General features: G+C 54.3%; 1 protein-coding gene across 3 annotated transcripts in view; it reads right to left on the bottom strand.

The window, feature by feature from the left end:
* The window catches only part of LOC105487203 (tight junction protein 3), a 49,477-nt gene that overhangs the window by 9,695 nt on the left and 22,991 nt on the right, over nt 1–16,791 (bottom strand). For 2 of the 3 annotated variants that reach the window (XM_071087153.1, XM_071087152.1), the window contains exons 2-15: nt 15,424–15,480; nt 15,191–15,300; nt 12,882–12,984; nt 12,304–12,658; nt 10,665–10,768; nt 7,368–7,527; nt 6,851–6,959; nt 5,693–5,751; nt 5,075–5,141; nt 4,694–4,850; nt 2,733–2,879; nt 2,194–2,302; nt 1,719–1,956; nt 196–407 (exon numbers count right to left, since the gene is read on the bottom strand). In XM_071087153.1, the coding sequence (XP_070943254.1) occupies nt 196–407; nt 1,719–1,956; nt 2,194–2,302; nt 2,733–2,879; nt 4,694–4,850; nt 5,075–5,141; nt 5,693–5,751; nt 6,851–6,959; nt 7,368–7,527; nt 10,665–10,768; nt 12,304–12,658; nt 12,882–12,984; nt 15,191–15,300; nt 15,424–15,471 (1,978 nt within the window). In that variant the 5' untranslated portion in view covers nt 15,472–15,480. The remainder of the gene's footprint in view (nt 1–195; nt 408–1,718; nt 1,957–2,193; nt 2,303–2,732; nt 2,880–4,693; nt 4,851–5,074; nt 5,142–5,692; nt 5,752–6,850; nt 6,960–7,367; nt 7,528–10,664; nt 10,769–12,303; nt 12,659–12,881; nt 12,985–15,190; nt 15,301–15,423; nt 15,481–16,791) is intronic. The other variant, XM_071087154.1, reaches the window with a different exon arrangement.

Raw genomic sequence — 16,791 nt, 5'->3', positions numbered from 1 at the left:
TTTACTGCCTAGGCTGGTCTGGGACTCCTGGCCTCAGCGATCCTCCTACCTCAGCCTCCCAAAGTGTCAGGATTATAGGTGAGAGCCACCACGCCCGGCCAAGACTGTGCCTTTTAGAGGCTGGATGTGAGGGAACAGGTGCACCAGGACCTCTGTGTGAGGCCTCCCCAGGGCCCCTCCCACCCCGGGCCCCACCTTCTCGAAGCACCACTCGTTCATAGGGCGGGTAGTGGCCCTGTCGGGTCAGAGCTGAGAGGTCCTCACGGCTCCGCTGACTGGTCTTCTTGGCTCCTCGACGAAGACCCCGCAGCCGCCAGAACTCGGCCCGAGCATTGGAGCCCACGGAGGAGCCAGGCCCGATTCCCACGGCCCTCTGGGCAGCTTCCAGGCTGGCCAGCTGCTCCGCCCTGGGGAGGAGAGGGGACAGTACTGAGCATTGGGGTCAGCAGCATCGCGGCCCCGAAGGCGTCCTCGTCCTACCCCTCGGAGCCTGTGGACGGGCCACTTTGTATGGCAAATGGGACTCTGCAAATGAGATGATGATGATGATGATTATTTTGGGTTTTTTTGAGACAAAGTCTTGCTCTGTTGTCCATGCTGGAGTGGGGCTGGAGTGCAGTGGCACAATCTCAGCTCACTACAACCTCTGCCTCCTGGGTTCAAGCGATTCTCCTGCCTCAGCCTCCCGAGTAGCTGGGATTACAGGCGCCCGCCACCGTGCCCGGCTAATTTTTTTTTTTTTTGAGACAGAGTCTCACTCTGTCACCCAGGCTGGAGTGCAGTGACGGGATCTCGGCTCACTGCAAGCTCCGCCTCCCGGGTTCACGCCATTCTCCTGCCTCAGCCTCCTGAGTAGCTGGGACTACAGGCGTCTGTCACCAACCTGGCTTTTTATTTTTCTGTATTTTTAGTAGAGATGGGGTTTCACCGTGTTAGCCAGGATGGTCTCAATCTCCTGACCTCGTGATCCACCCGCCTCGGCCTCCCAGAGTGCTGGGATTACAGGCGTGAGCCACCGCGCCCGGCCGATAGCGAGCCCATTTCTTTTTTTTTTTTTTTTTTTTGAGACGGAGTCTCGCTCTGTCGCCCAGGCTGGAGTGCAGTGGCGCGATCTCGGCTCACTGCAAGCTCTGCCTCCCGGGTTCACGCCATTCTCCTGCCTCAGCCTCCCGAGTAGCTGGGACTACAGGCGCCCACAACCGCGCCCGGCTAATTTTTTGTATTTTTAGTAGAGACGGGGTTTCACCGTGGTCTCAATCTCCTGACCTTGTGATCCGCCCGCCTCGGCCTCCCAAAGTGCTGGGATTACAGGCGTGAGCCACCGCGCCCGGCCTAGCGAGCCCATTTCTTTTTTTTTTTTTTTTTTGAGACAGAGTCTCGCTCTGTCACCCAGGCTGGAGTGCAGTGGCCGGATCTCAGCTCACTACAAGCTCTGCCTCCCAGGTTTATGCCATTCTCCTGCCTCAGCCTCCCAAATAGCTGGGACTACAGGCACCCGCCACCTCGCCCGGCTAGTTTTTTTGTATTTTTAGTAGAGACGGGGTTTCACCGTGTTAGCCAGGCTGGTCTCGATCTCCTGACCTCGTGATCCGCCCGTCTCGGCCTCCCAAAGTGCTGGGATTACAGGCTTGAGCCACCGTGCCCGGCCGAGCCCATTTCTAATGGGGAGACTGAGGCTGAAGCAGAAGGGCCCCGCTGCAGGGGTGCGCAGTCCCCACCTGCTCTGGTTGGGAATGATGCCCTGCTCTTGCTCCCGCAGGTCGCGACCCATGCGCACCGCCAGCCAGTGGCCTCCCCGCGTGTGGCTCTGCTCAGGGCCCGGGTACAGCGTGTCCAGCACGTGGAAGACGTCCCCACGGGTGAAGCCCAGGCCGGACGGTGGGCTGGGCTCCAGCTCAAAGTGCGTGCGGATGTAGAAGGAGTCACCCACGCGGGACTGCACCATTTTCCAGAAAACTGGGGAGAACAGAAGGCCTCATGAGCTGCCTGATCTGAGCCCTCCCCCGCGGAGAGTGGGCCTGGCTGGAGGGAACTCACCCTGGGAGACTTGGACACTCTCCCTGCAGGGGCTGGGGAGAGGGATGGAGGGTGCAGAGATGCAGATTCAACCACAGCCCTGCACTCGCCACCAGGCCACACAGCCAGGTCCTCCCCCCGACACGCACAGGCACACCCACATCCACGCGCACTCACTGTCCTGCTTCCGCTGTGTTACCAGCTCCATCTCCTCGCCTGGTGGCAGCCCCAGCAGGAACTGCACCGCCTCCTCCCGTGTCAGGTTCTGGAATGGCACGTCATTCACCTGCCAGAAAGCGGGCGCAGCTATAGACCAAGCTTCGGTACCTCCTGGCCATGCATGAGATCCTGGACCTTCCTCTGGGCAAAACTCAGCCCCAACGGCTTCTAGAGCTGCTTCCAAGGGCCCCGGCAGTTCCCAGAGGGCTTTCTCACTGGGGTATCACCCTATGGCTGTGTGGTGTGTGACACAGATAGCTGGTGGCATCATAAGGATACAAGGGTTTTGACACAGAAACAGGCACAGGCACTGCACTGGCCCTCAGATAACCAAGTCATGGTGGGTTGTCAGTATCAAAACATGGGAACAGAGGTCATGGCATGGAGCTTGGTGGAAACTGTGAAATGCTCAAAAGAATTCAGACATAATCACAGTAGTCACAGGGTCGTGACAGGGACAACAATATATGGACACACAGTGGGTCACAGATGCCTACCATCAGGATCATGACAAGGACAACAATATACGGATGCAGCCAATGGACACAGCCACCTGCTCTCGGGGTCGCGACAGGGATGGCAATATACAGACACAGCCACCTGCTCTCAGGGTCATAACAGGGACAGCAATATATGTGCACAGCCTGTGGACACAGACACCTACTCTCAGGGTCATGACATGGACAGCAATATACAGACACAGCCACCTGCTCTCAGAGTCATGACAGGGACAGCAATATACAGACACAGCTGCTCTCAGGGTCACGACAGGGACAGCAATATACAGACACAGCCACCTGCTCTCGGGGTCATGACATGGATGCAATATACAGACACAGCCACCTGCTCTCAGAGTCATGACAGGAACAGCAATATACCGACACAGCCACCTGCTCTCAGGGTCATAACAGGGACAGCAATACACGTGCACAGCCTGTGGGCACAGACACCTACTCTCAGGGTCATGACATGGATGTCAAGGTTAGAATCCCACAAGCAAACTGAGCAGAAATACACTAAAAAATACCATGACCCTCAGGCAACTTGGCATCAAGTTGTCACCCAGCCAGTGGGCCGAGGACATGGAAAGTGGGGAGCTGTGACTCCCTCATGAATCACAATTCACACTGCAAGGTCAAGACACAAACAAGGTCATGAGAGCAAACTGGGGGTGCGACTTGGTGAGTGAACTTGTGCAAGGGACAGGGGAAACAGCCTGGGGATGAGATGAGGCAAGGACAGAGACAGGGCGATGATGGATCCTGGAGGTAGTTATGACACTGTCATGAAGGCAGGACCCAAGCAAGGTCACAACACAGACACGGAGTGGTGGCACAGAAAATGACTGTACATGGACATGGAGATCATACGAGAATGATCCGTGACCTGACCACATGATTAGGACACTCGAGACAGTCATGACACAGTCAACACAGCCATGTCAGGAACAAGAAGATTGTGACCCAGACAAGGTCATGACATAGGCAATGAGGTTTTGGCCCAGACAAAGTCCTGACGTTGATAACAAGGAGACGGTGACATTGATAACAAGGTTGTCACATGGACAAGGTCATATGACATGAACAAGAAGATTGTAACCCAGGATGGGCACAGTGGCCCACACCTGTAATCCCAGCACTTTGGGAGGCTGAGGCGGGTGGATCACTTGAGGCCAGGAGTTCAAGACCAGCCCGGCCAACACGGTGAAACCCCATCTCTACTAAAAATACAAAAATTAGCTGGGCGTGGTGGTGCACGCCTGTAATCCCAGCTACTTGGGAGGCTGAGGCAGGATGATCCCTTGAACCCGGGAGGCGGAGGTTGTAGTGAGCCGAGATCACACCACTGCACTCCAGCCTGGGTGTCAGAGCAAGACTCCATCTCAAAAAAAAAAAAGCCAGGCGCAGTGGCTTATGCCTGTAATCTCAGCTACTTGGGAAGCTGAGGCAGGTGGATCACCTGAGGTCAGGAGTTTGAGACCAGCCTGGCCAATATGGCGAAAACTCATCTCTACTAAAAATATAAAAATCAGCCGGGCGTGGTGGTGGGCACCTGTAATCCCAGCTACTTAGGAGGTGAGGCAGAAGAATCGCTTGAGCCTGGCAGGCGGAGGTTGTGGTGAGCCGAGATCGCACCATTGCACTGCAGCCTGGGCAACAAGAGCAAAACTCCGTCTCAAAAACAAACAAACAAAAAAGATGAACCCGGATACGGTCAAGGCACAGACAAGGAGGCTGTGAGTGGACGATGACGTCATGACCTGGAAGATAAGGTCTTGACATCAGCCAGATCGTGACACAGTCAAGGGGACATTGAAATGTTGAAATACGCATCTGGGGTCTCAACAGTCCCCAGGGTGGACCCAAGGGGAGGACCCACAGGTTTTAGCAAACAAGGGCAGGACCTAGCACACGACACACCCATGACCGGTGGGGCTGGCCGGCTGCCCCAGGAGTACCCGCAAGATCTGATCTCCCTCCTGGATGCCCTGTCCGTCGGCCGGGCTGCCCGCCTGCACCCCGGACACGAAGATGCCCACGTCATTGCCCCCGGCCAGCCGCAGCCCGATGCTCTTGCCCTTGAGGAAGCGGACCACCCGCGTGTCGGGGCTGTACCTGCAAGGGGAGGCAGAGGTGGGGTCAGACCAGAGTGGGTGGACAGGGGGAGGGCTCAGTATTGTCCTTGGGAAACCCCCACCCCCTCCAGGCCTCGGTTTCCCCCAAATCCCCAATTGTCCCACTCAACACAAGGGATACAAGCAGGCAGGACTGCGCTGATGAGGGAGGCAGCCTGGGATGCAGGAGTTTCGAGCGGGTGGGCTTTCTTCTGGCGCACATACCCACGATCCTCCATGCTCTGGCTGCTGGGCACTCTGTAGATGTCATAGCTGCTTTCCCTGGGCAACTCTGAAAGGGAAAAGCCAGTCTTTCCCCAGCACACTGGCTCGGTCCAGTCTCCAAACCTTTGCTTTATGTCCTCATCCTGGAAGGACCATCACCCACCTCAAGTCCTTCTCAGGAAACCATGTCTCACCACTTAGGCTCAGGCCAACCTCCCCTGGCTCTGCCTGGCACAGCCTTGCTGTCGGGGATCAGAAATATCAGGGATTGGCCGGGCGCGGTGGCTCATGCCTGTAATCCCAGCACTTTGGGAGGCCGAGGCGGGTGGATCACGAGGTCAGGAGTTCAACACCAGCCTGGCCAAGATGGTGAAACCCCGTCTCTACTAAAAATACAAAAAAATTAGCTGGGCGTGGTGGCGGGCGCCTGTAATCCCAGCTACTCCGGAGGCTGAGGCAGAGAACTGCTTAAACCTGGAGGGGCGGAGGTTGCAGTGAGCTGAGATGGCGCCACTGTACCCCAGCCTGGGCAACAGAGGGAGACTGTGTCTCAAAAAAAAAAAAGAAATATCAGGGACAGGGGTGCTCAGAGTCACCACCCACCTGCCTGTTGCTCACCTGGTTCCGAGATGGTTCTGGAATCGACTGAACTTTCCCGCCGAAGCCGGGGACTCTCCCTGGTGGGGAACACATTGGGAGTGAGGCAGGGGTGGAGGTCAAGGGGCCATTTTAGAAAGAATTTTAGGCCGGCTGCGGTGGTTCACGCCTGTAATCCTAGCATTTTGGGAGGTCGAGGCGGGTGGATCACCTGAGGTCAGGAGTTCAAGACCAGCCTGGCCAACGAGGTTAAACCCCGTCTCTACAAAAATATAAAAATTAGGCAGGCATGATGGTGGGTGTCTGTAATCCCAGCTACGCAGGAGGTTAAGGCAGGAGAATCGCTTGAACCCAGGAGGCAGAGGTTGCAGTGAGCCAAGATCAAGCCATTGCACTCCAGCCTGGGCGACAGAACAAGACCTTGTCTCCAAAAAAACAAATAAATAAACAAAATAAAAAGAATTTTAATTTATCTGGGCTGGGCATGGTGGCTCACACGTGTAATCCCAGCACTTTGGGAGGCTGAGACAGGCCAAATGCTTGAGCCCAGGAGTTCAAGACCAGCCTGGGCAACATAGCTGGGCAACACAGCCCCCATGTCTACCAAAAATACGAAAATTAGCCAGTCTCACATGACTCAGTCTCAAAACAAATAAATAGAGGAAAAAAAAATTTTTTTTGAGACGGAGTTTTGCTGTGGTCGCCCAGGCTAGAGTGTAATGACATGATGTCGGCTCACTGCAAACTCCATTTCCTGAGTTCAAGTGATTCTTCTGCCTCAGCCTCCCAAGTAGCTGGCATTACAGGCACCTGGCACCACGCCGGGCTAATTTTGGTATTTTAGTAGAGACGGGGTTTCACCATGTTGGGCCAGGCTGGTCTCGAACTCCTGTCCTCAGATGATCCACCTTCCTCGGCTTCCCAAAGTGCTGAGATTACAGGCGTGAGCCACCACTCCCAGCCTAAGGCAGAGTTTGATACTAAGAAGTGGGGTGCTGCTGTAACCAACACCTACAAATGTGGACACGGCTTTGGAGCTGGGTAATGGGTAGAGGCTGGAGGTATTTGGAGGCACGTGCTAGAAATACAGGTCTGCATCCTCAAGGTTACCCCCAGTTGGAAAGCTACACCCGCATTCCCCTCTCCCTCCCACCGACTATTCTGATGGGTGATACTTACACGGGAGAGTCGGTCTGGCTGGCCTCGGGGCTCTGCTGAGCATGCCGGGGTGGTGGCGGGATGTGGGATGGTGGCGCCTGCGATAGCTCCGAGGTGAGGTCCGAGATGTCTGCAGGGGGAGAGGACATCTCATCAGCCATGGTCACGCCTTCCGGACTGGACCCATTTTACAGAGGGGCATATCAAGACCCCTCTAAACAAAGGGCCCCAGACCAAAGTCAGAAGCTCAGTTAGAATATTCAGCTCTGGAGGTGGGCACGGTGGCTCACGCCTATAATCCCAGCTACCCAGGAGGCTGAGGCATGAGAATCACTTGAACCCAGGAGGCGGAGTTTGCAGTGAGCCAAGATCGTCCCCCTGTACTCCTGACTTTCTGTGTGGCCTTCGGCAAGTTCCTGCCACTCTCTGAGCCTCTAGGGACCAGGCTCACTGGTTGGTCCTTGGCCCTGCCTGGGGCTTCCCGCCTTCCCTGCTGTCCATTCAACCCCCTCCCAGGGCCTACCCTCTGCGTCCTCACCCTCCAACGGCGAGCTGTTGCTGTCACTGACGGCAGGCGGAATGTTCACCAGGAACTGCCCGCGATCTCTCAGCACCAGCAGGCTTAGCTTCCCTTCCGACTTCTCGATCAGTCGCCGGGTGTCACTCAGTGACAGGTTCTGGCTGGACACCCCGTTGATCTGAAAGGGACCAGGAATGAAAGAGAGGAAGTGAGTTAATGAGAGATGGGAGACAGTAGAAACAGTTTGGTGGGGGAACTAGAAACAGACAATTCCCCCAGGGGTTGCTAAAAACAGACACACCCTAAGGAAAACGTTAGAATTGGATTCCTGCTGTGAGTGGAGACCACACCAAGAACTGAGCACCGAATTCTAGAAACAGAAAATGTTCCTTAGAACATCCAGGGGTGGAAGACACTGGAGAAAATGAGAAACAGGTTGACTCTCCTTTCTTACCAAAAGTGGAAATTTCTCAGGGGATACTAGGAACAGATGTGAGGGTGACATTATAAACAACTCTAATTGGAGGAGAAGGAGTATCAGATACTTAAAAGATACTAGAAATACACAATCTTCTGGGACATAACTAGAAACAGACATTTAAGGCTGGGTGCAGTGGCTCACGCCTGTAATGCCAGCACTTTGGGAGGCAGAGGCAGATGGATCACTTGAGGTCAGGGGTTCGAGACCAGCCTGGCCAACATGGTGAAACCCCCTCTCTACTAAAAATACACAAATTAGCAGGGCGTGGTGGTGGGCGCCTGTGGTCCCAGCTACTCAGGAGACTGAGACAGGAGAATCACTTTAACCCGGGAGGCAGAGGTTGCAGTGAGCCGAGATCCCACCACTGCACTCCAGCCTGGGTGACAGAGAAACACTCCATATCAAAAAAAAAAAAAAAAAAAGAAAAAGAAAAAAAGTCATCTGGAGGTAGATTAGAAACACACAATTCCTAGAAAGAACTTAATGTCAGCCGGGTGCAGTGGCTCATGCCTGTAATCCCAGCACTTTGGGAGGCCAGCCGAGATCGCGCCATTGCACTCCAGCCAGGGCAACAAGAGCAAAACTCCATCTCAAAAAACAAAAGAAAGAACTTAATGTCATCTCCAGTAGCCCCAAAAACCCACTTCTAACATTTTCCCTTGGGAGATTTATTTTCAGTAACCCTGGGGATTTTCGGTTTCTTCTAGTTTTTTGGTTTTTTTACTTTTTTTTTTTTTTGAGATGGAGTCTTGCCCTGTCGCCCAGGCTGGAGCGCAGCGGGCAGATCTCAGCTCACTGCAAGCTCCGCCTCCCAGGTTCATGCCATTCTCCTGCCTCAGCCTCCCGAGTAGCTGGGACTACACGCGCCCGCCCCCATGCCCGGCTAATTTTTTGTATTTTTAGTAGAGACGGGGTTTCACCGTGTTAGCCAGGATGGTCTCAATCTCCTGACCTTGTGATCCGCCCGTCTCGGCCTCCCAAAGTGCTGAGATTACAGACGTGAGCCATCGCACCCGGCCACCTTTTTTTTTTTTTTTTTTAATAGAGATGGCCATCTTGCTATGTTGCCCAGGTTGGTTTCAAACTTCTGGGCTCAAGCAGTCCTCCTATCTCAGCCTCCTACAGTACTGGGATTACAGGCATAAGCCACCACACCTGGCATTTTATTTATGTATTTATTTATTTATTTTTGAGACAGGGTCTCGCTCTGTCGCCCAGGCTGGAGTACAGTGGCATCATCACAGCTCAAGATCACTGTAGCCTTAACTTCCCAGGCTCAGGTGATCCTCCCACCTCAGCCTCCAAGTAGCTGGGACCACAGGTGTGTGGCACCACTAATTTTCTTTTTTGTAGAGATGGGGTCTCACTCTGCTGCCCAGGCTGGTCTTGAATTCCTGGGCTCAAGAGATCCTCCTGCCTCAGCCTCCCAAAGTGCTGGGATTATAGGCGTGAGCCACCAGGCCTGGCTCTGGGTTTGTAAATTTCTAGTACCCCCACCAAGTTATCTATTTCTGGTGTCTGCTGCAGTATACCAGAAACACAGTTACTCAGGTCACTAGAAACAGATAACTCAGCCAGATGCGGTGGCTCACGCCTGTAATCCCAGCACTTTGGGAGGCCGAGACGGGCGGATCACGAGGTCAGGAGATCGAGACCATCCTGGCTAACACGGTGAAACCCCGTCTCTACTAAAAAATACAAAAAACTAGCCGGGCGAGGTGGCGGGCGCCTGTAGTCCCAGCGACTCGGGAGGCTGAGACAGGAGAATGGCCTGAACCCGGGAGGCGGAGTTTGCAGTGAGCTGAGATCCGGCCACTGCACTCCAGCCTGGGTGACAGAGCGAGACTCCGTCTCAAAAAAAAAAAAAAAAAAAAAAAAAAAATACAAACATTAGCCAGGTGTGATGGTGGGCACCTGTAATCCCAGCTACTCGGGAGGCTGAGGCAGGAGAATCACTTGAACCTGGGAGGCGGAGGTTGCAGTGGGCCGAGATTGCGCCACTGCACTCCAGCCTGGGCGACAGAGCAAGACTCTGTCTCAAAAAAAAATAGAAAAGAAACAGATAACTTTTTAAAGACACTGGAAATAACCAGCTGAAAGCAGTTTGGAAATCAAACACTAAGAGTCACTAGAAACAGATTTTCAGGGGGAAGAATCCAGAAAGAAACCATCCTTTAGGGCAGGGCAGATCCCCTAAACATGGTGACTGGGTCATTAGCATCCAGCCACCTAGGGTAGGTCCAGGAGTCAGCTGCCCACATGATTCTCTGATGCGCATCAAAGCTACAGGGTATTAGAAACAGACCCCATGGGGATACTAGAAACCGACATTTGGCCATGGATTAGCAGTAGCTGGAGAGAAAGGTGTTTTTCTTTTTTGTTTTTTGTTTTTTGAGATGGAGTCTTCCCTCTATCTCCCAGGCTGGAGTGCAGTGGCGCTCAGCCTCCCAAGTAGCTGAGACTACAGGCGCCCGCCATTGTGCCCGGCTAATTTTTTTGTATTTTTTTAGTAGAGACGGGGTTTCACCGTGTTAGCCAGGATTGTCTTGATCTCCTGACCCCCGTGTTAGCCAGGATGATCTCCATCTCCTGACCTCATGATCCGCCCGCCACGACCTCCCAAAGTGCTGCAATTACAGGCGTGAGCCACCACGCCCGGCCGAGAAAGGTGGTTTTATGCGTGGCCATCTGCAACCTTTGAGATACAAGCAACAACACTGAAGGTAAATGGTTTGGGGCCAAGCTCTGCTGTCGTTGCTGTATGACTCAGTGGCACTGCCCGTCCCCACCCTGCCTTGGTCTCCCTGCCCATAGGATAAGCAGCCCGGCCTCACCTGTAGAATGAGATCTCCTTCGTGCAGCCCACGGTGCCGGGCAGCCAGGCCCGAATCTGTAATGTGCTTGATGAAGATCTGACTGCCCAGCTTGACACCGAACTCTGTAAGGGGGGAGGAGGGAAACTGAGGCAGGACTCTGGAAACGGGTGCCTGGGGGCATTCTCCTGTTGCAAGGACAGAGTCCAGGTGTGGGCCCTCCCTTCCTAACACTTTGATGGCATCATAATGAGAACGGCGATGTCGCCTGTGGGATCTGAGATCTGAAAGTGTCAATGACATCTCCAGAGGGCAGGGACACCAGGTCACCTGCTGCTCGCGATGTTGCCATGCCCAGGCTAAGGGTATTATATTGCTCCTGACATCATAATTGTTTCAATTTTTATTTTTTATTTTATTTTATTTTATTTTTTGAGATGGAGTCTCGCTCTGTCACCCAGGCTGGAGTGCAGTGGCCGGATCTCAGCTCACTGCAAGCTCCGCCTCCCGGGTTTACGCCATTCTCCTGCCTCAGCCTCCCGAGTAGGTGGGACTACAGGCGCCCGCCACCTCGCCCGGCTAGTTTTTTGTATTTTTTAGTAGAGACAGGGTTTCACCTGGTTAGCCAGGATGGTCTCGATCTCCTGAGCTCGTGATCCACCCATCTCGGCCTCCCAAAGTGCTGGGATTACAGGCTTGAGCCACCAGGCCCAGCCTATTTTTTATTTTTTAATTTTTTTCAAGAATGAGTCTCACTGTTATCACCTGGGTTGGAGTGCAGTGGCGAAATCTCGGTTCACTGCAACCTCCACCTCCTGGGTTCAAGCAATTCTCATTCCTCAGCCTCCCAGGTAGCTGAGATTACAGGTGCATGCCACCACGCCTGGCTAATTTTTGTATTTTTAGTAGGAACAGGGTTCCACCATATTGGTCAGGCTGGTCTCAAACTCCTGGCCTCAAGTGATCCACCTGCCTTGGCCTCCCAAAGTGTTAGGATTACAGGCATCAGCCACCACACTCAGCCAGGCCTCCTCTTATAAAGACCCTGTGGTGATATTGGGCCCCCCACATCATCCAGGATCACCTCCGAGCTCAGGGTCCTTCACTCCATCCCACATGCTAAGTCCCTTTTGCTAAGTGAGGTGGCCTAAGCAGAGGTTCTGGGGATCAGGGAGAGGACATGGTGATAAAATGGTTCTGGGCCTCAAGTGGCTGACAGGTGATATGGCTTAACCCAGCCCAGAATTAGGGACCACCAGGTTCACAGAGAAAGAGCTAGACAGAATACATGAAATACAGACAGGGAGAAAGGGACAGAAAAGGGAAAAAGTGGGGATTTGTGGTGGGGGGAGTGAGGAGCAAGAAGATGCCAGGTGTAGTTGTAGCCTCCAGGCTGGGCACAGTGGCTCACGCCTGCAATACCAGCACTATGGGAGGCCAAGGCAGGGGATCACCTGAGGTCAGGAGTTCGAAACCAACCTGGCCAACATGGTGAAACTCTGTCTCTTCTAAAAATACAAAAATGAGCCAGGCATGGTGGCGAGTGCCTGTAGTCCCAGTCACCAGGAAGGCTGAGGCAGGAGGAGGGCTTGAAACCGTTGCCCACCCAACCACGGTGCCCTGTGGTCCAGGTCCGATCGCACCTGACCTCCCGCCTCACCTTCGCTGTCTCTCCTCTTTACCAGAACCGACTTCACGGGCTTCATCTGCACGTCCTGCCGCGGCAGCCGCTTAAAGCCAGACACCAGGGCCAGCCCGTTGGCCTCAGAGTCACCACCCGGGCTCCTACGCCCATGGCTGCTGGCCCGGCCCCGGCGACCAGGCCTCTGCCGGCGGGAGCGCTCATCCCAGGAGCGGCCGGAGCCACTGGATGAGTCACCATCATAGCCCTGGCCCTGGTCCACCTCCTCCACCCGGTGTGGCCCATCGTCCTCGTCCGAGTCCCGGTGCCCTGGGCCGGAGGGGCTGGCCTTGGTGGTGGTGGGCAGCTGGATTCTCCGGGGACGTTTCACTGTCTGTTAGAGGAAGGGACAGGAGGGGTCAACTACAGGAAGGGCTGGGGGAGGCTCTGCTCAGCCCCCAGGTGACCCTGGGGTACACTAGTCTCTCTCTGGACCTCAATGTCCGAAGTGTAAGATGAGAAGATGACTCGTTGCTCTCTGAAGCTTACAACCTCTACAGCGGCAGGACCCAGGCTGGGGTCAGAGACGCCGGCCGTGCCAGGGGCTGCCTACTCACAATGTTGGCCATCTTGGCGCAGGTCTTGAGTGTCTGAATGACAAACGTGGAGGTGGCATTCTCCATGGAGACCCCGTTCACCATAACGATGTGGTCACCTGTCCTGAGAGAGGTGGGTGGGTCTTACGGAGGAGGCTTTGCAGGGGAGACCCTCGTAACAAGCCCTCCCTGAGGAGGGGGTGTCTCTGGAACCTCCAGGTCTACAAGGCCTGGTTCTAGTTCATTGGCGTCCCTAGGTTCACAAAGACATTCAGCCTTCTGGGCCTCCGTTTTCTCATCTGTAAAATGGGGCCAATTGTAGAACCTGCTATAATCATAGAGTGGAAGCAACTTTTTTTTTTTTTTTTTTGAGACAGGGTCTCACTCTGTTGTCCAGGCTGGATTGCAGTAGCACGATCTCAATTCACTGCAACCTCCACCTCCTCATTTCAAATGATCCTCCTGCCTCAGCCTTCCTAGTAGCTGGGACTACAGGTGCCCGCCACCACGCCTGGCTAAGTTTTGTACTTTTTAGTTTTTTTAATTTAATTTAATTTTATTTTATTTTATTTTTGAGACAGAGTCTTGCTCTGTCACCCAGGCTGGAGTGCTGTGGCGCAATCTCGGCTCACTGCAAGCTCTGGTTCCCAGGTTCACGCCATTCTCCTGCCTCAGCCTCCCACGAAGCTGGGACTACAGGGGCCCGCCACCACGCCCGGCTAATTTTTTGTATTTTTTTTTTTTTGAGACGGAGTCTTGCTCTGTCCCCCTGGCTGGAGTGCAGTGGCACGATCTCGGCTCAGTACAAGCTCCGCCTCCCGGGATCATGCCATTCTCCCGCCTCAGCCTCCTGAGTAGCTGGGACTACAGGCGCCCGCCACCGCGCCCGGCTAATGTGTTTTTTTTTTGTATTTTTAGTAGAGACGGGGTTTCACCGTGGTCTCGATCTGTTGACCTTGCGATCCGCCTGCCTCGGCTTCCCAAAGTGCTGGAATTACAGGCGTGAGCCACCACGCCCAGCCAATTTTTGTATTTTTTTGTAGAGATGGGGTTTCACCATGTTAACCAGGATGGTCTCGATCTCCTGACCTCATGATCCACCCGCCTCAGCCTCCCAAAGTGCTGGGATTACAGGCCTGAGCCACCGCGCCCGGCCTGGAAGCTACAACTACACACACCTGGCATCTTCTTGCTCCTCGCTTCCTCCACCACAAATCCCCACTTCCTGCTTTTCTTTCCCTCTATCCCTGTCTGTATTTCATATTTTCTCTCTAGCTCTTTCTCTCTGAACCTGGTGGTCCCTAATTCTGGGCTGGGCTGAGCCATATCACCTGTCAGCCACTTGGGGCCCAGAACCATTTTATCAACACAATTCCAAGAAGCTTCAAACCCTTAAAGACTCAGGACACTGGGTCTCCTTCCCTCCTGCCAAAAAAAAAAAAAAAAAAAAGATGGTTTCCAGGACTTTATGTTCCAAAAGGGCCCTGGGGCCACTATGACCCCAGGAACTGCCGTGAAGAACCCGGAAGTACTTTAGGGAAGTGAGGCTCAAGTCTCTGACGCTGTCCTACTGCCAACTCCGAGCCCTGTGTTGACAGAGCTAGAAGGTGCCAGGCACTTTCCAGTCTCCTTGCTTTGGCTTACAAAAGTTTCACCTTGCTTTCTTTTTTTTTTTGACGGAGTCTCACTCTGTCACCCAGGCTGGAGTGCAGCGGCACAACCTCAGCTCACTGCAACCTCCGCCCATTCAGATTTAAGAAATTCTCTGCCTCAGCCTCTGGAGTAGCTGGGATTACAGGTGCATGCCACCACACCCAGCTAATTTTCTGTATTTTTAGTAGAGACAGGGTTTCACCATCTTGGCCAGGCTGGTGTTGAACTCCTGACCTCATGATCCACCCGCCTTGGCCTCCCGAAGTGCTGGGATTACAGGCGTGAGCCTCTGCACCCTGCCCGCCTTGCTTGCTTTCTTATTTTATTTTATTTTTTTGAGACACAGTCTCCCTCTGTTGCCCAGGCTGGTGTGCAGTGGCGTGATCTCGGCTCACTGCAACCTCCACCTTCCAGGTTCAAGTGATTCTCCCAGCTCAGCCTCCCGAGTAGCTGGGATTACAGGTGCGTGCCACCACTCCCGGCTGATTTTTGTAATTTTAGTAGAGACAGGGTTTCACCATGTTGGCCAGGCTGGTGTCAAACTCCTCACCTCAGATGATCCACCCACCTCAGCCTCCCAAAGTGCTGGGATGACAGGCGTGAGCCACTGTACCCGGCCTGGTTTCTCCTCTCGACGTGCCCTCCCCCTGACAGAACCCAGCTGCCTGGATACTCACTGTAGCCTGCCCTCCGCTGGCCCTCCGGGTACCACGTCAGACACAACCACGGATCCACCGGGCCGGTCTCGGCCTCCAGAGATCGCAATGCCAAAGCCCCGGCGAGGGTCCTGAGAGAGGATGAGGGGGAGGAAGAGCTGCTGTTTCCCGCAGGGTAAAGCATCTCCCCTATATTAAGCTGGGCCTAAGCCACCATGCCCCCCGGCACCCAGACAGGGCGAGGGAGGCCTCACCTTGGACAGCGTGGCTGTGTGCTGTTCCCAGATGGTCAGCTCCTCCATGTCGGCCACCTGGTCAAGGGGAACGGGGAAGACGGGTGTGAGGTCACACAGGCTCATCCGAGCACTTGGGGGTCCCCAGCCCCAGGATGAGGAGTCCAGCTCTGACAGGCCTGTGGTTGGAGCCTGTGACAAGTTACTACCTCTCTCAGGGCCTCAGGTTTTTTTGTTTGTTTTTTGTTTTGTGTTTTGAGATGGAGTCTCACTCTGTCACCCAAGCTGGAGTGCAGTGGCACAATCTCAGCTCACTGCAAGCTCCACCTCCCGGGTTCAAGCGATTCTCCTGCCTCAGCCTCCTAAGTAGCTGGGATTACAGGGGTACACCACCATGCCCGGCTAATTTTTGTATTTTTAATAGAGATGGGGTTTCACCACATTGGCCAGACTGGTCTTTAACTCCTGGCCTCAAGTGATCCACCCACCTCGGCCTCCCAAAATGCTGGGATTACAGGCGTGAGCCACCGCGCCCAGCCTTGTTTTTTTTTGAGGCATAGTCTCACTCTGTTGCCCAGGCTGGGGTGCAGTGGCACGATCTCTGCTTACTGCAGTCTCTGCCTCCCAAGTTCAAGTGAATCTCCTGCCTCAGCCTCCTGAGTAGCTGGGATTACAGGTGCCCGTCACCATGCCGGGCTAATTTTTCTATTTTTAGTAGAGACAGGGTTCGCCATATTGGCCAGGCTGGTCTCAAACTCCCAACTTCAGGTGATCCACCCACCTCAGCCTCTCAAAATGTTGCGATTATAGGCGTGAGCCACGGCGCCTGGCCCGTACTCAGTTTTTCATCTGCAAAATGGGTCTAAGTCAGTGGCTCTCAAACAGGGGTAATTCTGCTTCCCACTGGGGACACTGGGTGATGTCTGGGGACACATGTGGTTGTCATGACTTGGGGGAGCTCCTGATATGGAGTGGGTGGAGGCCAGGGATGCTGTTCAGCACCCTGCAGTGCCCAGGACGGCCCCACCCCGGAGAACAATCCGGCTGTGAATGTCAGCAGTGCCAAGGGGGAGAGACCTGGTTGAAGTGAACTGAACAGTAGCAGGTGCAGAGAGAAAGCAAGTTCTTGGTCCCTCTCCCTCTGGAAGGTCTGGCTCAGCTCCCTGGAGAGGATCAAGCCAGGCCTGCAGGGTAGAGGGAGCTCACTCTGCTCCAGCCAATCGGGCCTCCTCACTGTCCCTCCAACACCAACACGCCAGGCGCAGTCCTGCCTCAGGGCCTTTGCACCAGCTGTGCCCTCTGCACGGAGCACCTTCCCCATATCCCTCACCCTCCTTCAAGGACTTAACTCAAACGTGACTCCCTTGATGAAGTCACCGCTGACCACCC

The sequence above is a fragment of the Macaca nemestrina genome, chromosome 20, assembly GCF_043159975.1.
Source record: "Macaca nemestrina isolate mMacNem1 chromosome 20, mMacNem.hap1, whole genome shotgun sequence".
NCBI lineage: Eukaryota > Metazoa > Chordata > Mammalia > Primates > Cercopithecidae > Macaca > Macaca nemestrina.
The sequence above is the reverse complement of the archived record's forward strand: the minus strand, read 5'-3'. Positions and strand labels throughout refer to the sequence as shown.